General features: G+C 35.4%; 1 protein-coding gene across 2 annotated transcripts in view; it reads right to left on the bottom strand.

Annotated features, from left to right (window-relative positions):
- NUP205 (nucleoporin 205) overlaps positions 1–23,618 on the bottom strand; it is a 90,466-nt gene that overhangs the window by 13,815 nt on the left and 53,033 nt on the right. For both annotated transcript variants that reach the window (XM_027842332.1, XM_027842333.1), the window contains exons 31-38: positions 18,960–19,108; positions 17,942–18,133; positions 17,004–17,125; positions 8,150–8,288; positions 6,051–6,177; positions 3,307–3,383; positions 1,342–1,467; positions 1,064–1,190 (exon numbers count right to left, since the gene is read on the bottom strand). In XM_027842332.1, the coding sequence (XP_027698133.1) occupies positions 1,064–1,190; positions 1,342–1,467; positions 3,307–3,383; positions 6,051–6,177; positions 8,150–8,288; positions 17,004–17,125; positions 17,942–18,133; positions 18,960–19,108 (1,059 nt within the window). The remainder of the gene's footprint in view (positions 1–1,063; positions 1,191–1,341; positions 1,468–3,306; positions 3,384–6,050; positions 6,178–8,149; positions 8,289–17,003; positions 17,126–17,941; positions 18,134–18,959; positions 19,109–23,618) is intronic.

The following is a 23,618-nucleotide window of genomic DNA, read 5'->3' as shown; positions in this document are numbered from 1 at the left end:
TGATACAGATGAGAAAACCCAAATGTTTTAGCTATCATGGTGAAACTGCATACACAAAGCTCCATGAGTTGCTACTGAATCTTTCTTCTACCATTTCATGAATGGAAGACCCCCGGAGAACACCCTGTGAGAACATCCTAACCCAATCCACAAACCTGCACCACACCTCAAACATCCCTGCTTGGGTCACCAGCATGTCAAACGCTTAGTCAAATGTGAAGCACAGAATTTACTTTAATCACCACAAAGAATTTGAGACGTCAAATTATGAAAAGCTAAGAAAATTTTAAGAACAATATTCAGTAACTGGATCTAGTTTAACACATGAATGGCTTTTATAGCTTGAACCTGTTTCTTCCCGAAACCAGCTATTTGCCCTAGATCTTTGGGAAAGCCTTGTCTTTAATTTCTGTGCTCAAAGTACAACCTGTGGCTCCTAACTGAAACTGTACTTTCCAGACACTTGAAGCAAGGGCCAGCTATAATCCTGTGCCCAAGGAATCCATGAATTTCGGGGGCAGCTAGGTGGCGCCAGTGGATAGAGCACCGGCCCTAAAGTCAGGAGGACCTGAGTTCAAATGTGGCCTCAGACCCAAACACCTGACACTAGCTGTGCGACCCTGGGCAAGTCACTTAATCCCAATTGCCTAAAAATAAAAATAAATAAAAATAAAAAAAGAAATCCATGAATTTCATCTATTCCCATGTATGTTCCCAAACGCCACCACAGCCAGCCTGATCTATTCAACCTTTCCCTGAGTCTAATACGAATATATTTTTAAGATCTTGCCTATATCTCTTAGGTAGGATAATATTATCCCACCCGAGAATCTGCCGGCTCAGGACTGTTATGTTTTTCTCTTTTTATTCTAATTCATTTACACAAATTAGATGTATAATTAAAAAGCAATTGTATTTATGATTACTTCAGTACTGTCTTACTAAGGGATGTACTTAGAATATTATTTATCTTGCTCATTAAAATAACAGTAGAACTTTGTTGCAATTATTTAAATAACAAACTCAAGTTTCCAGACTTAGAAAACAGAGTAACAATTCCCACCTTGTCGTGGTCCTTCTCTGTTAATGGTTTCAGAAAGGCTAGGGGTGAAGAGACACACTGCATGCTGAAATGTCGGAGAACTCTGTAACATGAGTGACTGGCAATATTCCATGACATTGGCACAAATCTACAGTGGAAGAATGGCAAGCAAAACTGAGACACACATCACTGAAATCCAGTCTCAAAGGACAACAATGCCACCACTTAATTTCTAAAACTATTTCAAATTACATAATTCTCAATTTAAAGAATACTTCCAAAATCCTTATTCCTCTTACCTGTTGCATAGCCAGTTCAATCTCATCTCTCTTGTTCATTCGATCTCCCTCCACACCATCTTGAAACTTAAATTGCCTCAGTCTATCTGAACCACCGAAGCGACTTAGTAGTCCTAAGCACTGGCGCTTAAAAAAAAAAAGAACAAAATTCTAGTTGACATATCATTGAGTAATACAAGGTAGTTTAGGAAAGGATTCGTGTAGAAGGGGGCATGTGCATCTTTACTCTGTCAAAATTAATGAGAGGGTTTTCAATTGTAAAATGTCTATTTTAAGGCCTTAATGTGTGACTCTTACAGATATAAGAGCTATATAACTTTCTTACTGCTTACCTAATGATCCATTAAAAACAAAAGTCTTCCCTTCATTCTGATAACAAGTGCATTTTAATTAGGCAGATATAGGAGATGTTGGGAGCAGGGAATAAACTGCCACCTGAGTACAAACTACACGTGAATGGAAAACAGTATGTTTAACGACTGAATTTCAAGATATATAGACCTGAGAGTCAAACTATCATATAATTAATTGTATAGATATATTTGCTTTTCAAATATTTTGAAGTGAAAGAGAAAAATCATCAGCCACACATACCAGAAGTATAAAAAAAAGTTTTTGATGCATATAACTACACCTTCAAACTTAAAGTGCAAAGATTTATTGGCAAGTGGCATCTTACAGAAAACTACTGATAAGCTTATTTAGATTTAAAAGACATAGGTACATTTTACAAGGCAGAGACACCAACCTCTTTAAAAGGAAATGAGGCTTGACAGATACAGCAGTAAAAGTATTAAGTGTGGAGTAAGGCAGTATTGTCAGATATAACCAATGTATCTGTTTTGTTTAACTATATTTCTTTTTTTTTTTTAGTTTTTATTTAACTTTTATTTTATTTTCAAATAAAGACCTGAATTCTCTCTCCCACCTCCTCCTACCATTGAAAAAAGGAAAAAAAAAATCCTTGTTGCAAACATGTACAGTCAAACAAAACAAATTCTCAAATTGGCCATATCTAAAAAAAATTAGTTCACTATACACTGAGACTCCATACATTTCCCCCCCAAGTTTCTCTGAAACTTTCATCTCAGTCATCATTTTTTATACTACAATGGTATTCTATAACATTCATATACCATAACTTGTTCAGCCATTCCCCAAATGAGAGGTATCCCCTGAGTTTTCAATTTTGGTCATCACAACAAGGGATTGTAGAAATATTTTCATACACATGGGGTCCCTTTCTCCTCATTCTTTGACTTCTTTGAGGTATACACCTAAATGGGGTATCACCAGGTCAAAAGTTATAATTTAATGACTTTTGGGACATACTTCCAAATTGCTTTCAAGAATGGACCAGTTCAAAGCTCCACCAATATTGTATGAATGTGCCTGTGTGCCTACAGACCCTGTAGGACTGTCATTTTCCTTTTTTGTCAACTTTGCCAATCTGATGGGTATTAGATATGCTTAACTCTATTTCTTCATCATATGGAAGGGTTCTATTTCTGGAAGGAAGTAGAATCATTGGGAAGTGACAATGATGCTTTTAAAAAGAGTACCAAGAAAACATTCATTTTTCTTCAAGGGAATGAAGATAGGCCACAATAGGAGGATTGACAAGGTGAAGTGGCCAATATGAACACCTCAGTCTTCTTTCTAACAGACCTGAATCTAAAAGCAACTAGAACAATTAAACCAGTATAGTGTCCACTATCTGGCTTTCATTACTGAATTGTGATACATATCTAAGTTCACTTTTATGACGATGTCACCACATAAAACTGGCACAGTAACTTAGAATATGGGAGTCAAATTTAGAATGTGGAACAGACTTCACACATGTTGTCCAAAAGAATCAGAGCATTTAAAAGAAACAAAGTGAAAGCTTTGAAAAGTGGCAATATTGTAGCCAAAGAGGTTTATCCAAGGCACAATTATTGCTAAAGAAACAAAGTGAATTACCTGGAATCGCCCTATGTGACCTTGTAGCTCCATCAGAGACCCCTCAGTTACATCAACATCTAATTCACTTAGCACCCCTACAAAATACACAAGGTGATTTTTTTTAATTATAATTTTATAATCAATAAATGAAAAATAATATCAGATTTCTAATATTTATATACCTTCCATATACCTAGACAGACCTTTGAAATAGGTATTTGAGAGAATCTGAACACAAGTGCTCATGATATGAGAAGAAATAACATCAGATGAAAATGCTAAGGGTAGGTGCAGCTAGGTGGTACAGTGGATAAAGCCCCAGCCCTGGAGTCAGGAGGACCTGAGTTCAAATCTGGCCTTAGCCACATGATACGCACTAGCTGTGTGACCCTGGGCAAGTCACTTAACCCCGACTGCCTCACCAAAAAAAAAAAAAAATGCTGAGGGTATACAAAAAGTAAACTCCTGAGACATGAAATTGACTGTAACAGGCTATTTTAAAGGTGTTCTGAGGAAATTTTCAGAAATACTCATCGTCACAAAAAATTAATTACATCAAAATTCAGCAGGAAAATTATTTTTAAAGAACAGTCTGAAATACCAAAAAAATAAGAATCAAAGAATTTCTGGTCATCTACAAATTCTGCAATACAAATGTTCTTTCTCTAATTAAAATACTGCTAATACTTTTTAAAAAAAATTTCCATTTAATTTTTCAGTATGGATTCAATTCTAGCTTCCTGAATAATTTCAGCACCAAGTTCATGTTCTTCCTCTTCATTCCTTCATTTTTAGAAATTTAAGGTTCCCTGTTTTCTTTGACCTTAACTCCACACCAATAATCTACCACTAGCATGTACGTAGTCACTGTCACTGCAAAGTAATGCTAGGCCTCTGAGATCTCAGCTAGTGGCATCTGCTCTGTATGTGACCAGAAGGGAGGGCGTCATGGAGGAGTTGGTATTTAAGATGAGTTAAGCTAACACGAGTTCCGAAGGAAACCAGTGATTCTAAGAGGTGGAGGGGAGGAGAAAGTGTATTTGTGGCATGAGAAGAGCCCGTGAAGAGGCAGCTGCCCAGTCTGGCTAGACGACAGAGTATGGGAAGGGAAGAGATGTATAGAATAAGGCTGGAGAAGGAGTCTGAGGTGATGTAAAGGGATTTAAACAGCAGAGGAATGTACAGTGGATCCTATAAGTAACAGAGAGCCATTGGAATTTATTCATAGGACCATCTAATGAGCAAAGGGCATACTTGAGTAGAAATGTGCTTCAGGAATAATTCTGTGGCAACTGTGCAGATGTCATTAGAGAGGGAAGAGATTTGAATCAGGGAAACCAATTAGCAAACTACTGCAACGGTCCAAAGCATACGCACCTTAAATTCTCATAAGGTAAAACATCCACATATAGAACCATCCACCCACTAACTATGTGTCAGGTACCTAAGCACTAGGAATGCAAAGGACAGTAAAAGCCTTTGTCTTCAAGGAAACATTCTGTGCAGGGGAGGGGGAACAATATGTAAAAAAAAAACAACATACACACAAGATTTACAGTGTAGTTGGGAGGTAATCTTAGATGAGAAGGTATTAACAGCTGGGAGACTGGGAAATGTTTCCTATCAAAGGCAGGGTATTTGAAGGGAGCCAGAGAAACTAAGAGATAGAGGTAAGGAGGAAGACCATTCCTGGAAAGGGGAACAGCCAGTAGAAAAGACGAGGAATGTCATGTTCAAGGAACTGCACTTAGGCCAGCAAAGCTAATCACAGAGTACATGGAGGGGAGGTAAAGCATAACAAAACTAGAAAATTAGGGGCCACCATACATTACAGAAGATAATCAAATGCCAAATTGTATGGAGGACCACAAGTATTATAGGAATTCAGAAAGTGAAAAATTTGTGTGGCCTAGAGGAGGTGAGGGAAAGCTCTATAGAGGAGATGAAATTTGTAATACATCTTGAAGGACAGCTAGGATTTTGACAGACAGAAGAGAAAGAATTCCAAGCAGGAAGACCAAAGCATGGAAGATGAAAGCTGAAGCAAGTAGTCTGCCAACTCAGATGACATGTTCCTCAGTGAGGCAAATGGAAATTAGAGGAGAGGAAAAATGAATCAATTCACACAGTGTCTTAAGATGTCATATATTTTGCTTTGCCTTTGTTCCCCAGTTGTTTCACGTTTTCCTAACTAGGCTAAGTCATATAAAGGCAGGGACCATGCCTTCTACGTCTTCCATCCCTAAAGCACCTATTATAAGTATTTACACACAGTAAGCACTTGATAATCACATTCAGAGTGGCTTCTTGTTCTGAATACCACCTTTTCACAATAACCCTAAGTCTTTAGTTTAATCAAAGGAAATTAAATCCATGTAATCATATTGCCAAAGATTTACTATTTTAGTTCATTTCAGTTAAATGAGCAAAATAATATCACTGGCATCAATTTCAAATAAATCACACACCATCAATGTTCAAAAACAAAAAAACAGGGACAGCTAGATGGTGCAGTGGATAGAGCACCAGCCCCGAAGTCAGGAGGACCTGAGTTCAAATCCGGCCTTAGACCAACACTTGACGCGTACTAGCTGTGTGACCTTGGGCAAGTCACTTAACCCCGACTGCCTCACTAAAAAAAAAAATAATAAAAATAAAAATAAAAAAACAAAAACAAAACAAAACAAAAACAAAAAAAAAACAAAAAAACACAATGAGTCTGCAAGAAAGTACTAAAAGTCCATTTAACACAATTAACTCACCAGGCAATGCGGCTTTACTGATGATTCCTGTGAGGAGGGCTAGCTCTTGCAGGGAGCCCGCACTGACATCCTGACAGCGTAGTATCGCTTGTATGGTGTCAGAGTGGGAGATGAGAAACTGCAACACCTAAATTGAAGAGAATGAAAGGAAGAAAGCAAAAGAAAAGAATACAAGTGAAGAGTTTTCTTATAAATTATTATAGTACAGTTTTTAGTGATAATTAGCCATGCCCTTCAATAAACTGAATAGAATCATTAAACACAAGAACTTTTCAGACCAATCTATTATTTCATCAACGTAAGGAGCTCCTGGTAAATAAAGTCCCTCTACTGAATCAGATCAACATCTGCTGCAAACAGAAAAACAAGCTACTAAACCCCTTGCACTTACATGTCCTTTCTCCAAATTTTATGTGGAACAGATTTTACTTTTTTAAATAAAATTAATAGTGTTCCTGGAGTTGATGCTAATTCTTCGGATAATAGAAAGTTTAGGGTGCTGTCATCTCCATTCTCACAGATAAGGAAACTTACAGGCTAGAATTTATTTAAGCTAATAGAGAAAATCAGAGGAAGAGTGAAAAAGAATTTATTGCTGTTTAGCACTGCAGAAGTGGGCAAACCATGAAGCCAGGAGGTTTGGGGTTTTGTTTTTTTGTTTTTGTTTTTTACCTTTTAACTTGCATGCAGATAGGCAGCACGGCACAGTAGACTCCCTGGAGTCAGGAATACCTGGATTCAAGTCTCCTCTTAACATATACTAGCTATATCCGCAAAAATGGATTCCATTATCACCTCCAACCCTTGCTTTCCACAACAACACTTTAGGACACATTGTTCTTTAATTATTTCATGCATGTTAACTCTTGACTCTCCAATAAAAATCTAGATTTCTCAAAGGCAGGAACCATATTCTATAGAATAATAACCCACTTATCTGGATCTCAAGACTTTGTTAAATATCTCCTATACCAAGACAATGGAAGTAAGTGAAATATATAGTGTAGTAAATACAGAGTTGATCCAGATATTATTTCATTAGCATAAGGGAACTCCGAAAAAATAAAAGTCCCAACCAATACAAATGAGAAATTATTTTGCAACTCCATTTTTGAAAGTAGGCTGAAACCGTGCAAGGTTACATGACTTGCTCAGGGTCATATGGACAGTATGTATCAGCAATTCAGCCTATACCTCACATCTTCCTGACTCAGCGGCCAGTTCTCTATTCACTGACATTCTGTCTCTCAACAGTATCCTACTCAATCATAAGCCAAATTTAATTTTATACTCAAGAGAACCAAGAGAACAATTTATACTCTTAACACCAAACTATACAAACCATTTTGAAAGACTTGAGAACTCTCAATGTGATGACCAACACAATTCCAGAGGACTTATGATAAAACACACCATCCACTTCCTGACAGGGAGGTGATGGACTGAGAGTGCAGACTGACATATTTTTTTGAACATGACCAATATCAGAATTTATTTTGCTAAACAATATGTATTTATTACAAGGGTTTTTTTAATTTCCTTTCTTCTTCAACTGGCAGTAAGAGGGAAGGGGGGAAGAGAGGTGGATTAATGTTAAATGAAAAAAAATTAAATTTTTAAAAAAATTAAAGTTTATTCCCTCACAAAATACATCCTTAGATTATTAGATCTACTGCATTCCACTTAATTGCTCTGTCCATTAACCACAATATCACATCCAGCAAACTGACAGTGCTAGCAGTAAAACCAGTACAACAGGTAAAAAACAGTAACAATCAGGAAACTAATAAAGTGAATCAGCAAACCTGGGTTCTAGCTCTAACTACAAACAAGTTGTGAAACCTAGACAAGTCAATTGATCTGTCTTAGCTTGCTCACCCAAGCTTGCTCATCCATAAAATGAAAGGGCCGGACTGAATGTTATAAGACCTTACAAACTGTCCTTGATAGAATGATAGCTTGATAGCTGCTTAGGAGTAAGGACTGCGTCATTTTTTGGTCTGTAACCCAAGAGCTCAGCACATTATCTGGCATATAACAAGCACCTAAGAAATACTTGTTGACTGATTCCAACTCTAAAATTCTACAGTCCTTCTTACCTGTCCTGCTGCCTGCAGATGCTGAGCCATACTGGACGTGAGGATGACCTGGCACAATTGGAGAGCGGGGAGAAGAATCTGGCGATATCGATCCACAGGGGCAGGAATGAATACAGGGGGATCTCTCATGCCAAATAGTCTTTACACATTTCAATAAACAAAGAAAGCATATGACGAGGTTACACTTTTTTAAAAAATAGATCATTTTTATAGTCAGGTTAGTGGAATTTGCAAAATAGACAAACGACAGAAAGATGATTAAAATGTTAAACTATTAAGCTATTAATTGTTAAGCTATGAACTTCTATTACTGCCACTCATAGGGTTAGACAAAAGGGTATGATCTGTATTGCTAGTGCTTACTTCAACAGCACATATACTAAAATTAGAAGGAGCTATATTCTAGCTCAAAGTAAAAAAACTCTTACCTATACTGTATATATTCAGCTCATACAATTATAGCTTGATTAACAAGAACTATTACTACAAATTTTTAAGACTTCTTAGGAAAGACAAGTAGTTTTTTCATAAAACAGTGCTTGAAATATAATTATAACCCTGGTTTATGCAGATACTGCCTCAGAAACATAGAAAACAAATCACTTCCAAACTTCCCTCTCCCATTCTTGATTTTCAAAATATTTCTGTATTCTTTATTAATACTTATTAATACTTATTAGAACTCTAATAAGACTTCCTCTCAGACTCTACTAAAACTATTAAGGTGACAAGAAAGTTAATGTAAAGTTGGAAAAAAAACTTGTAACCTTCAAGATTCAGCCTCAAGTAATCAAGATATCATAATACCCCTGCCAATCTAAAATTTGGAGTTAGAAAGGGGCAAGTAAACTAAAAACTGCAAACTTCTTTAATTTAGCAACTCGAACCTCACCTTGCTAGCCCAATTAAACTATTAAATCAAGAGGAAATGTTCAATCATATGCCTAAATTGTTGGATGAGTTTAAGGAAATGCTTTTTGTATCTAAGTTCGAATTGGAATGAACTAAGATAAAACTAACCTAAAAGAAAATTGAGTAATGCAAAGAAATTTGATAGGGAACTTAAAAATTAAGAACTGGCAAATATTTCAGTACATTTTTACAATATGAAATGCTGAATTCAGAAAAACGATGAATTCTTAATATGTAATTTTAAGTCCTTGGCCAATAGAAGATCCACTAACTGTTATTTAGCTTCATCTCTGACTCGTCAATAATACCAAAACTTGCTTGCTGGGATGCAAACAACATCCTCTCACATAAAAATTAATCTCTTGCAGGTCAAAATTTCTCTCTGATAATGAAAACTTTGCAAAAACACAGTGAAAATTACTTCATTGACAGTGAAAAGAGCAAGGGAATAGATATTTTTGGCACAGTTTTAACTTTCATTTTGGACAAGGAAATTATACTTTACCAAAATTATGTGATTACTTTTCATAAATATTCCCCTCCTTACAAACTCATATTTCTTATATTCATCAAATTCTATATACTGCCATCTGCCTAATCATCCACTTGAGGATTTATAGCTGTATTCATTTTTGAACCTAGAGATGAATATATCTGTGTGCACATTTGCTCTGTTATTGCATAAACTCAGGGAAGATTCTGTTCAATTATGCTACCCCAACAGACAGCCTTGAGTTTTGTTTCCTCCTCCAGACCCTTATCTGAGAGCAGAAACCCCCAACCCCATCAGGTAGCACTGGCTCCTCCACAACAATGTGGAGGCAAAGAGGACAGCAAACAGTTCAGAAATACTTTGAGGCAATTAAATGTTAATTAAGAATGCTTCTGGGCCATTAAGAAGATTGTGGTAAATGGATGGCCAAATCAACATGTTAAAGAAATACTGCAAACTCCACTCATTATTATATTGATTGAAATAACTTGCAAATGAAACCTAAAACTACAAAGAGATTTTGTTTTATACAAAGACTCTATACTGGAAGAGGGATTAACATAGCCCCAAAAAATATACTAACAGACTATAATAATACACTTCACTACCCAGTGGGATTTGAATATCGTTTAGTTACTAGAATAGCAAAAACACTGTTTGTGAGTAAGACAGCCCTTGGCATGGTCTTTTCTGCCACCTTCCATGCTCAGGGGGCAGTTTTATAATGAGGCATCACTGAATGTATTTGATGAATAAATCATACCAGTTTCACACATCTCTCAATCTCCTAGCTCATTAGATTTTTAAATGAACATTTTTCAGCTATTCATATAGTTCTCAATTATTCAGAAAAAGACAGTTCAATATGTGGGTTAATCCTGCCTTTGTCTTTGCCCTTCTATCACATTCTAGAGGAAAAGAAATTATAATTCATCTATTTCTAGTGTTTAAAACTTCTGAGCTACCTGGGCCTTTTTTTGTTTGGGTTTTTTTTTTTTTTTGATTGCTACGCCCCAATTGCATAACAATTGTGATATTTTCCAGTATACTCTGAAAATTTCAAATACCATACAGGTGTTGATTCTATATTTTTGGATGTATTCAGCTCAACTGGCAGTTTAAACAGAGCTATGAATATGTAACATGAATCTGTTTTTAAAAATTTTTTTGGGGGGGCAGCTAGGTGGCGCAATGGATAGAGCACCGGCCCTGAAGTCAGGAGGACCTGAGTTCAAATTCGGCCTCAAACCAAACACTTGACAGTAGCTGTGTGACCCTGGGCAAGTCACTTAACCCCAATTGCCTAAAAAAAAAAAATTTTTTTTTACTATATATTAAAGCCTGAAAAAACATGAGGCTTCAAAGGCAAGTGTTAGGTTTGTCCAACACTATACCTTAAAAGAGTCACTATAATAACAGGAGCAATATATTAACGACAGGAAGCAATATGGAAAAGAACTACAAAGAAAAAACTCCAGTGTTTAAACAACTTTAAAAAACCCAATAAGCTGAAATATTTACTCCCATAACATCTCTTTTCACCTTGATATTTTCAATATAAAAGAAAGTATCCCTCCAATATAATTTATGTATTTTTGTTGTTGTTGTTGTTGTTTACTTAGCCATCTTCATTAAATAGTTATTAAGAGTGATTATCTCTTAGGGCTTAGGAAAGAATATTATCTCAGTTAGAAATGGAATCTAAAAATCTAATATTTCCACTTTAATTAAGTCACAGAATCTCAGCTTTAGGAAGAACAAATGGTGGTGATCTAACCTAACTTCCAACCTAAAGTCTGAATCTTGACAAATATCCCAGAAAAGTGATCATTCAGCTGCCATTTGCATATCTCACTGCCACAGAAAACATCTGATTGTGCTCTAACACAGCTCTAATTGTTAGGAAATTCTTCTTTAAATTATGCTGAAATCTGTCTTACTGTATCATTTTACCCACAGATTCTAGTCCTGCCCTCGGGCCAAGCAGAACCACCATAATCCCTTTCCCTTCTGACAAACCTTCAAATAATTCAACAAAGTTATCATTCTCTATTAAGTTTTCTTTTTCCCAGTTGCTTACTACTTAAAAACAAAGACTGCTTTAGGGGGTTCTAAGAAGATGGCAGAGTAGGTCAGATAACTTCAAGCTCCCCAAATTTCCTCCACAAGACAGAACATTGCCTCAAAGTGAACATAAAGCAGCAGAAATAAATAAAAGTTTATTTTTAAAGCAGTTGTCCTCCTAAGGCAACTGGAGAGGACCCCAGGAAAGACTAGACTTCCAAGGATAAAGGTCTGGCTAGAGTGAAGTACAAATGCTCCAACGGAATCAACAAACAAAAAGCCCTGGGAGCAGCTGGATTGGGAGGCAGCCACAACCTCAGAAACTTTCACCTCAAGGACAGTGTGGGGGTCTCATGGCTGACCAGTGTCAAGGGATGCCAAGCACAGCTATGAACCACAGTCCTGGGCTGCAGCTGTGGAGAAGGAGCTAGCACATGTCGGGTGAGTTCAGTAGCAAAGGCAAGGCAAGGCAAGGACCCTGGTGGCTGTGGGCACTTGCAGGAGAGAAGAATCCCTGGTTTCAGTTCCAGGGCAGAGAGGATAGTTGAAGTTTGCAGCCACAGGAGGGACCACAGGGAGTAAGAGCATTTGCAAGAGAGCTGGGGACCTGGCCATGGCTGAGGGGTAGAGAAGAAGGCTCCAGGACAGAACTCAGAAAATAACAGTAAGAAGGACCTGAGGCTTGGGACATCATTCCCCACACCTCGGGACTAGAACTTAATATAATAAGTTGCTAAAAACACAATAAAACAAAATAAAAATGAGTAAGCGAAGAAGAAAGTACCCAACCATAGCTATTATGGAGAAAGAGATCTGAGTTCATATTCAGAGGAAGATAGTAGAGCTAAAAAAGCTACTCCTTTTTCAATGAGAAATGTCAAATGGTCACAAGCCCAAGAAGAGTTCTTGGAAGAATTTAAAAAGGACTTTAAAAATCAAGTAAGAAGAAGGGAGGAAAAATTAGAAAAAAAAAATCAAGAAAATTATGAAATGATAGTCAACCAACTGGAAAAAGAATCAAAAACATAAGGAAGAAAACTAATTCTTTGAAAACTAGAATTGGGCAAGAGAAAGCTAATGATGTTATTAGACACCAAGAAATAATAAAATAAAATCAAAAGAACAAAAAAATAGAAGAGAATGTGAAACATCTCATCGGAAAAACATCTGATCCGGAGAAGACATTGAGAAGAGACAACATAAGAATTGTTGGACTACCTGAAAGTTATGGTAAAAAAAAAAAAAATAATAATCTTGATACAATATTACAAGAAATTATTAAGGAAAATTGTACTGAAGTTCTAAAACAAGAAAGTAAACCAAAAATAGCGAAAGTCCACCAGTCAAATTTCAAAGCTCCCAGGTTAAGGAGAAAATATTGCAAGCAAGAAGAAAATAACAATTTAAATATCATGGAGTTTTAATCAGGATTACACAAGACCTAGTAGCCTCTACATTGAAGGACTGTAGGTCTTGGAACATTATATTTTGTAGAACAAAAGAGCTAAGGTTACAACCAAAAGTAACTTTCCCAGCAAAGTTAAGTATAAACTTGAATGGGGGAAAAAAAGGACATTTAACAAATTCAAAGACTTTCAGGTATTTGTGGCAAAAAGAACAGAACTGAACAGAAAATTTGACATATAAGATCTAGGAGAAATATAAAGTAAACATTAAAGACCAATTATAAGGGACTCCATAGAGTCAAACTATTTACTTCTTATATGCAAAAATGTTATCAGTACTCTTATGACTATTATTATTTGGGTAGTTTGAAAGAACCCCTTGGGCTAAGCTGTGTATAATGGGATGATTCTAAAAAATAAAACTGAGGGGTGAGGAGGGAGAGATTATTTCATGCCAATGAGGTATGAAAGGAAGAATGGATACAGAAGACGCAAGTGAGGGTGGAAGGGTGGTATTGCTCGAACCTTACTCTCATCAAAAATGAGTTAAAGGGGGAACACATACATCTATACTAGAAGGGTATAAAAGTCTTCTAAATTTAGAAAGAAATAAAAGGGAAGGGGATAGGATAAGGGAGGGCCTTTTAGAAAGGTATGTAGACTAAGAATTAGGAGGGGAGAGGGGATAAGGGAGAAACTCTTAAAAAGATAGGTAGATTAAGGTTGGGGGGGAGAGAGAATAAGGAAGAGACTCTTAGAGGGGTGGATAGATTAAGGAATAGGAAAGCAAAGAAGCTGGTAGAAATAAATTAGAGAGTGAGAAGGGATAGGGTAAATAGGGTGGGAAGGATAGTGAGGAAAGAGAGGATGGAAGAAAATGCGTAAGTAATTAAAATTTTGAATGTGAATAGGACAAAATTACCCATAAAATGGTAACATGTAGCAGAAATGGATTAAAAATCTGAATTCAACAATATGATGGTTTTAGGAAACAATAAAAATAAGAGATACACATAAAGTTAAAATAAAGGACTGGAGTAGAATTTATTATGTTTAAAAAAAGCAGGGGTAGTAATCATGACCTCAGACAAAGTTAAAGCCATTTAATTAAAAGAGAAAAACAGGGAAACTATACTATGTGTCACCAATGTTACTCAAAATTGGTTTAGACCATTTAAAATAATTAGACAGTATAAAATACCTGAGAGTATACCTGCCAAAACAAGACATAGGAACTACATGAACATAAATATAAAATACCACACAAATAAAGTCAGATCTAAATAACCAGAGAAATATTTATTGTTCAAGGGTAAACAAAATTATTTTAATAAAAATGACAATTTTACCTGATTTATTTATTCAATACCATCCCAATTAAATTAACAAAAAGTTATTTTACTGAGTTGGAAAAAATAACAAAATTCATTTGGAAGAACAAAAGAATTTCAAAGAAACCAAGGGAAAAAAATGCAAAGACAGTATGGTCTTACATACATGTGTATGTATGTGTGTATGTATGTGTGTGTGAGTGATCATGTTTAACTATAGCCTTCTCTAGGGTGATCAGAAAGAAAGCAGAAAACTGGGAAAAATCACAAACAATCCCTCAGGTAGGATGTAATTGTGATAGAATATTGCTTGTGATAGAAGAAATGACAAGCTGGTAGATTTAGAAAAACATGGAAAGACTTGGACCTAAGAAGGAAGATGCTATCTACCTCCAGAGAAAGAAGTGACAAACATAAATATGCACAGTATGGTCTTACACATATGCATATATGCATATGTTTGTAGATATATATGTATATATTGAAGTTTAATTGTAGCTTTCTGAGTGGGGGGGGAGAGGAAAATAACAAAATAAAAAGAACACAGCAGAGAACAAAAGAAAACCTAGAAAGCAGCACAGAAAAGCTGGGTTGTTTTGAAAACGATGTGTAGGATTTATTACATAGGTTTTCATGAAATGGAAATTTACTGTTTTATACTGAATCCCCCCTTATGTTCTACTGTGTACATGGAAATGGTTTTTTTTCTTATTTTTTATTCAAGTTTAAAATGAATGCTAAAAAATTTAAAAACAAAAAACTAACAAAAAAAGAAACAAAGACTACTTTTAAAAAACTACTATGAAGTACATATTTGTAAGAATGGGAGAGAGAAACAGTACTAATGTGCTTAAATATGATTAACATAATGAATGCAGAGAAGCATGGAAACATTCACATGAAGCAAGTGAAGAGAACCAAGAGGACAAATACACAATGACTGCTGCTGCTGCTGTTGTTCAGTCATGGCCAACTCTTCATGACCTCATGGACCACAACATGCCAATAATGTCCATGGGGTTTTCTTGGCAGTTACTGGAGTGATCTGCCATTTCCTTCTCTAGTGGATTAAGGCAAACAGAGGTTAAGTGACTTGCCCAGGGTCACACAGTTAGTAAGTGACTGAGGTCAAATTTGAACTCGGGTTTTCTTGACTCCAAGCCCAGTGCTCTATCCACTGAGCTATCTAACTGCCTCATACACAATGACCACAACAATGTTAATAGAAAATACCACCAGAAAACAAACAATGTGAATGTTGCAAAATTACAAAGAAATAAGCATAGCCCCAAAGGAGAGATGAGAAGACACCTCTAGTCCACTCCTTTACAAAGGTGAGAAGTCCACGAGTATGGTACATTACACATATATCAGACTTTTTTGATGTATTGACCAATTTTGCCAATATCTTCCTATATTTTTTCATTTTTTTCTTTAAAATACTATTTGTTACATAAGATGACTCTGTAAAGGGAAGGAATGCTGGAGGAAACTTTGATTATTAAAAAATATCAATAAAAATGAATCTTTAAAAAATTATGACGAAGAACATATTTGTAAGAATGGGAGACAGAAATAGTACCAAAGGGCTTAAAAGGTGATATGGAATGAGCAAGATTTTCTTACTCTTTTTTAGTTTTAAATCTGAAGTAGAAAAGTTAGACTCAATTGTTATAGCCTAGGACAATGCAGAGGTTTTTTTTCCTAATGAGAATGACAGATCACCTGACCAGAGTATGGTATAAAGGTGATAAAGATGCAACTAAGCAGGGGCAAAAGTAGTGAGTACTACTAACTAGCTCTCTTCTTCTCTTCAATTCAGATTGTGGCACGACAATCGTGTTTCTGCTGGGAATGCGGGTACTATTTCAAATTAAAATTTTAAGTGTGTGTTAACGATCAGGCAAACATTTCCTCTGATTTTCTCCTTAAAATAGGAACTTTAGTAAGTATAAAAATTACACTAATCTTTACATCACCATTTACTACTCATAATCATGACCGACAGACATATATCTTATAATCCAGTATAACACAATAATACTACCAATTCAAAACCATAATCACTTCTTCATTGCGTGTTCATTTTAGTGATTATGAGAAAAGACAGGAGTTAAATGCAAGACTAAACGGTTTTAGGGGGCAGTTAGGTGGCACAGTGGATAGAGCACCAGCCCTGGACTCAGGAGGACATGAGTTCAAATCTGGCCTCAGACCAAACACTTGACACTTACTAGCTGTGTGACCCTGGGCAAGTCACTTAACCCCAACTGTCTCACCAAAAAAAAAAAAGTAAATGGTTTTAAACAAATGTAATTTGTTACTAGTCACATATGGAACCAGTAATAATATCAAGAATAAGGGATTTTATAAGACCAAATCTGATCTCTGAAAACTTCTGCTGGTATGGTTCACAACTAACAAAATTTATCTAATATATGAGCTTATCTTTCTGAAAATTCAGTGTAGAATACTTTGTATAATTATATAATACAATAGTTGAAGCAAAATCTTACCAGCAACAAGCCAGGAAAATTTAATTTTCACTGGCACATTAACTCTTACCCTATAAGTAGAGAGAGAAAAACGACACAATATCCCCAAACTGAGAGAGTACTCCCACTGGCTCCCACAGTACTGATACTTACCCCTGATGGTCTATTTCTGGACGCATGTCATAGACTTGGCACTGCGCCAGTCTCACAATCACACCAGACTTCAGCAGCTCTAATGCTCCTTGTTGTATTTTGGCCACTCTTGTCAAGAATGCCTAACAAAATAGAAAAATGGAGAAACAAATACAAAAGTGATGATCATTGCTCAGGGAACTTATATTCAATCATAAGAACTGGTCAAAGTCATATATCAAGGTTACTCTCTCACATAAAATCAGATTCTCTCATAGATTAAAACTCTGAACAATGGAAAATTCTAAACTGGCTAAGAGGAAGCAAATGGGGCTGGTACTTTTCCATGAGTTCCTAGCTCTTGGTTGCCAATGCTGCTGCTCTATGTGGTAAACTTTTTTTTTTGGTGATCAGAATATGGTTAACCAAGCATTTGTTTTGGGATTTGAACTGAGCCAATAGGATCAAAGCAGTGAATCAAGGTTACATAAGAAAAGTCTTTACAAAAACAGTCCAACAGCAGCATTACCCAATTAATTCTCATGGGAACATGCCAACCCTGCCTTTTAACACCAAGAAAATAAATGTCCACTATATAACTGTACTAAACACATTAAAAAAGAGCAGTGGATCTGGAGCCAGAAACCCTGTGTTTCAATTTTAGCTCTGTTTCTTAATACATGTGACTCTGAGCAACTCAAATCCTTTGAGTCTCAGCTTCCTTACCTGCAAAATGATGAGTTGGACTAAATGATCTCTAAAGTCCCTACCAACTCCAAACACTATGACCCCAAACTTCAAAATTCCTTGGTGATATCTATAACTCGTATGATGGAAAATAACATTTAAGACATATAGTACCTAAGTTATCTTTGGTAGGTTTGTAAACCCTACAGATGGAGCTGTAGTTCACTCCTAACGACTGAAAGAAACTAAGGGCTGTTACAGAGAGTACTTACCATTTTGGATTCATAAGTATAGAGAGCTTTCAAAAGAGGAGGCTGGGGAGTAAGCAAGCTCTGCAGAGTGAGGTCATCTTCTGCTAGGCTGTCTACAAGCACCTTCAAGTAACCGCTGTTGGAGAGATACAAGAGCCACTGCTGTTGTTTATCTACAGAAACAATCCGATCAAGCAATGCCAGGGCCAACATCTGAAGAAAGAATAAATAAAAACCATAAAGATGATTCACAAAATTTTTAATATAACTAAAAAGAATACTATTTACAAATAGTAGGAGATTAGTGTTGAAAATAAAATGTATGCTTTTTTTCCAAAAGGAAATATAAAACCTAATGAATATTTCCTTGTCTTCTTCAGGATCTTCCTAAGTTTCAAATTTGAGAAGTACAATTTGCTGTGTGAAAATGAGAAACTTTATGGAAAACTGACATATTCATGTTCAATCCATCAACAAAATGGTAGTATTAAGCAAATCTCAGTAGAACATGACATTTTGTTTTAAAATAATTTTTTAAAAAGTTCTCTCCTAGGGAAAAATAGGTCTAGAAGATACAAATAAATTTTACCAGTTCATTAGGCATCCTAGAAACCAGAAAACTATAGTGAAGTGCCAACTTTGTGCTTCTACAGTATCATGATCACTGCTATTCATGAAGATACTTCTTGGACAAAAATACCTTTTGCACCAAAGATAATAATAAATCTTGTTCAGTACAGTTTTACTGTTAAATATATATTAATTAACTAAAAATTGGCTACATACACACACGTATATACCTACATATAGGTACATACAAATACGCATATATACATACATGTATACACATACATGCACACACACATTGTAACTCTCCATTAACCAGAATTCAACTTCCCAATCACGCCACATAATCATATACTTTATAATAATCTAGAAAATAAATCTCATCGGATTGCAATAATTTTGAAATTGATCTACATTTACATCTAAGAAACTGAATTTCTTAATTAAGATAAAAAATTAGGGCTTAATTTACTCTTCCAATCTCATGACCATCACAGGCATCTCGACAGACTACTTCCATAAGGGCTGCTCCATAACTCTCAATGATAGCTATGTTTTCTCGCTGCAATTTACTGAAAGCATCTTCAGGTGCTGTTAGTCGTTCCCACATGGTCTTCTTGGCTAAAAAAGCAAGGAAACAGAAAACTAAACTTTTGCCAAAAGGACAAAGCTATTTTATGAATATATTTCCTACATATGTAAAATAAATTTTCATCATTTTAAAGGCCTAATCAGTGAATCCAGAGCAACTAACTTCAGAGAACACTATATATCCCATAAGCATCCTGAGATTACAATAAAATAAACGAAAGCATATTAATTATTTTTAAAGGAACTAAAATGTGTTAGAAGAATCTAGTATAACTAGAAATCCATAGTCATGTTGCTAACTATCCTCTCTCTCACATCCAATCATGTATACCCAACTCTCTCTTGCCGAGCCCTGTGGAATCTCTTTTTCTTGAGACTCTCCAGAATTGCCTAGAATGACTTAAATGCAATTTTGTAGGAATAGTTACTGTGATATTTTCTAATTTGTGGTTAAAACTTTATGTTTAAAAGAATTGCAAAGTTAATTGTAAGATTCACTAGAGTTCAAAGATAGTATCATAACCTAGGGATTACAATTTCCAATTAAAATCTCTATTATAAAAACACGCAACAGGGAAGTCAGAATCCAGAATACCAAGTTTCCATTAGAAGAAATTGGCCTTTGTGACCAATTTGGAAAATGTAGTATATGTAACATCTCTTATACTAGCATAAACTACTATCTTCTCTTCAGCTGATGTACAATACAGGAGGCTCCACTCTAAAAAAGGGGAGAGATGTGTTGCTGAATGCATTTTCCCACAGAAATAATATTACAAGGCAGTGATATGAAGTAGAAAATGCACTGAATTTAGCATCCTGGCTGCATTTTTTTATTATGTGATCCTGGGGAAAGTCACTTAACTTCTCTAGGTCTCAGTTTTCTTATCAGTAAAATGAGAATGTTGAATGAATTCTAAAGTGTCTTCCAGGACAATTATTAGTAGTGTATTTCAGATGCATTATAGACTCATTGGGTTGTTGGGCTGTGTGAGTTGACTTAGAAAGCTAATCACTACTTACAACACTAAGTCTATAGGAAAATGGATTCTGAGGCCCAAGCAAATAACCTAAAAACAAACCTTTGGAATACAATTTTACAGTAAATTAGGAACTACCTTACCCAATTTACAATATAATCATCATCTATTAGAGACCCAAACTCACAGATTTTTCAAAAGTTCTTAATGAGGTTATCTACCAAAAAAGCATATCTGACCAATGGGAGTTAGCCTCAAAGATCACATTAAGCATGAAAGATGATCATCCTAAAATTAGAGTCTTATTTTTTCAGAGAACATGCCTATTAACAGCAATGTAATGGAACAAAGAGGTAACAAAGCTTATTGTAGAAGCACAGATTTAGACATAGAAAAGACCTTTATCATCTAGCCCAACCCTCTCATTTTACAACAAATGAAGATACTGACACAGAAAGAGGAAGTAACTTAACCAAGATTACAAAGGTGGTAAGTGGGAGAACCATGATATAAAGCCCAATTCTTGGATTCCAAATCCAGCTCTTTACTACACCACTACTTTCTGTCTGAAAGTTTTTGCACAATGAATCACGCCCTTCCATTCCATAAGGCAGCAAGATTTTGAAAGGTAAATTGACACAGGCAACTTGAAAAGTAGCATGTTAAATTTACTATACTTTGAAAGGCAATCTGTTCATAATAGAGATTCAAATCTCAAATATGATCTTACTTTTCTGTTCCTACACTGGACATAAAAATATTCTTTTTTAGTGTTCATTAAATTCAGAACACAAAAAAGAAAATTAAGAAAAGGAAAAAAGGCAAATTCATGGAGATCACTGTAACAGCCTCAAATTCTTTTCCTTTACGTAAATCTTTCTTCATCCTTCAATCTCTTTTGCATATCATGGCTACCTTGTTGTCGTTGTTGTTCATTCACTTCACTCACGTCTAACTCTTCAACCCCATTTGGGGTTTTCTTGGCAAAGACACTGGAGTGGTTTGCCATTTCCTTGTCCAGCTCATTTTACAGATGAGGAAACTGAGGCAAACAGGGTTAAGTGACTTGCCCAGGATCACACAGCTGTTTGAGGCCAGATTTGAACTCAGGAAGATGAGTCTTCCTGACTCCAGGTCTGGTATTCTATCCACTGTGCCACCTAGCTGCTTAATTTCCTCTAAAAACAGTTTTCTCCATGTTAAATGTAAATAAAAATAAAGCCATTCATATGTATGGAAACATTCGACGCCGTCTGAAAATACGATTAACATTTTCTCAGAAGAATAAATTTAGTGGTTCTACCACTTCACTATACCTCTGGGAAACTACCACAGACTTTAAAAGAAACTAATGCATGAAAATGCTTTTTTTTAATTAAAAGAAAATCTAAGCATTAGGGCTGACAATTTATGCACAAATTACATATACATAAATCACATATGACCAAAGAGTGGGTGATGAGTTCTTGGAAAATGGAAGAACAGACACAGTTTCAACTATCATGTCTGAAAACAGCATGGTTTTATTCTGTTTGTCAAACTTCAATTTTAATGGAATTAAAAAAGAACAATGAAACAAAACTAGTATTATGCAAAAGCAAGCATAACTGTAGAGGACAAAGAATAATTGCTCTGCTGAAAGAGAAGAAAAAATTAAAGTCTTCAATTCACTTTCTATGTTGGTTTTACTAATTAATGTGCAATAAATTTAAATTTGATTCAAAAGTTATTTTTTCAACTACCAATCTTGCTGTAACTTTTGAATGTTCTCAAAGATTCATTTATCTAGAACACTAACAAGAAATTAAATAAAATAATGAAAAGAAATGCAAACATGGTGCCAATTAATCATTGACACATTGTACTAATTTTATTCCACTGGTAACTGATTCAAAGGAAAAAATAAAAAAAAAATGAAGAGCACAGGAAATCCTGGATTTAAAGTCTATGAAAACTTTGCCAGGGAAATGTTTATCTGTAAAGGCAATGCCATATATGTATGTGTGCATGTGTGTGTGTGTATACATTTTTGAAATTATAAAATGTCTTATTGATATGGCTATGTCAGTGACATATTATCCTCAAGACTCAAAAGAGAGGGAATTCATTAAGCAGATAAATATTAGAGATCTCAACATCATCATGAATTCAAGAGTGCTAGGCACTGTGATCCAAAGCAGATCAAGATGCTAAGAGTCAGAAGAGCTGACCTTGACTCCCAACTCATTATTAACTAACTGTGAATCCTTCTATATCTTTCAGTACTTCCTATTTTTCCACATATTAAAGTTAATATTTGCTCTATGTAACTCACTATAAAAATAAACTAAAACAACAAAGTAAAAAGATGCCAAAAAAGGAGGAAGGGATGGTAATAAGTATTTATATAGCACCTACTATGTGCCAGACACTATGTTAAGTGCTTTTTTTAAACAAATGTTTTCTCATTTGATCCTCACAACAACGCTGGGAGGTGCTATTATTATCTCCACTTTACAGTTGAGAAAAATGAGGCAAACAGAGGCGAAGTGACTCATCCAGGGTCATACAGCTAGTAAGTCTCTGAGGCTGAACTCAGGCCTTCTTGTCTCCAGGCCCAGCACTCTATTCATTGTGCCACCAGCTGCCTCTCAAACAAAGCATAAGTATATAATTATATGATTAACTAGTTCTAATGATAAGAAGAAAAGTTTTTTGTTATGAAATTAACAAGGACAGAAACAACTTTAAGCATAGGACCTAAAGCAATGTCTCAAAATTGACAGCTTTAAAAATCATTGGTGTATATGTATATGTAGATCGATTATCTATGACCATGAAAATTGTCATGTTTGACGTAATTCAACATTAATGGCCCGTGTACTATGTTTAACTTCTGTTTTTGTCTTCAATTTTATAACAAAAAAATTTGTTTCTGATGACTAGAACTAATTAAATATTTAATTATGATATATATTTATATATGGATCATAAGGGCATTGGTTTTTAAAAACAAACCACAAATAATTATTAAGTCTTAGGTGAAGGAAAATGAAAAACACCCTGAAAAGAGATGAAATTACTCAAAAAATACAACATTCAAAAGTAAGAAACAAGAAATTTTCTGTTTTACAATTCTTCCACTGTTGTTACAACTTAATTGAATGCCATTTAAAAAATTTACTTGAAATAACAAGCTGGTGGGTGACACCAAGTGGTGAACTAGTGAATGACTATTTCAGCTCAATCCAGGAAGTCAAGGAAAAGCAGATTGCCATTATGGACAATTGTGATAATCCTTTTCTCCTCAAAGAAATTTACCGTAGTTCTGTTAAGCAGTGACAGAAAGGAAAATGTGGAGCAGTAAGAACAACGTCTCTACTATTTCTTCTGGGAGAAAAGCACTTCTCCTGATGCCTGATTATAGCATAGAGTTGGCCAAAGGTTTCCCAGAGCAGAGTAAAAGGTCTGCTAAGTCCTACCATACTGGAAAACCATAGGTCTGGCAACAGACTTTTTTTATGTCTATTGTCCAAAGACTAATCTAGCTAAGTGCAGAGGGGCTCCCGACCATGGTGGCC

This window comes from Vombatus ursinus, unplaced genomic scaffold, assembly GCF_900497805.2.
Source record: "Vombatus ursinus unplaced genomic scaffold, bare-nosed wombat genome assembly UNPS02014870.1, whole genome shotgun sequence".
NCBI classification, from domain to species: Eukaryota; Metazoa; Chordata; class Mammalia; order Diprotodontia; family Vombatidae; genus Vombatus; species Vombatus ursinus.
This window is presented reverse-complemented; position numbering and strand designations above follow the sequence as displayed.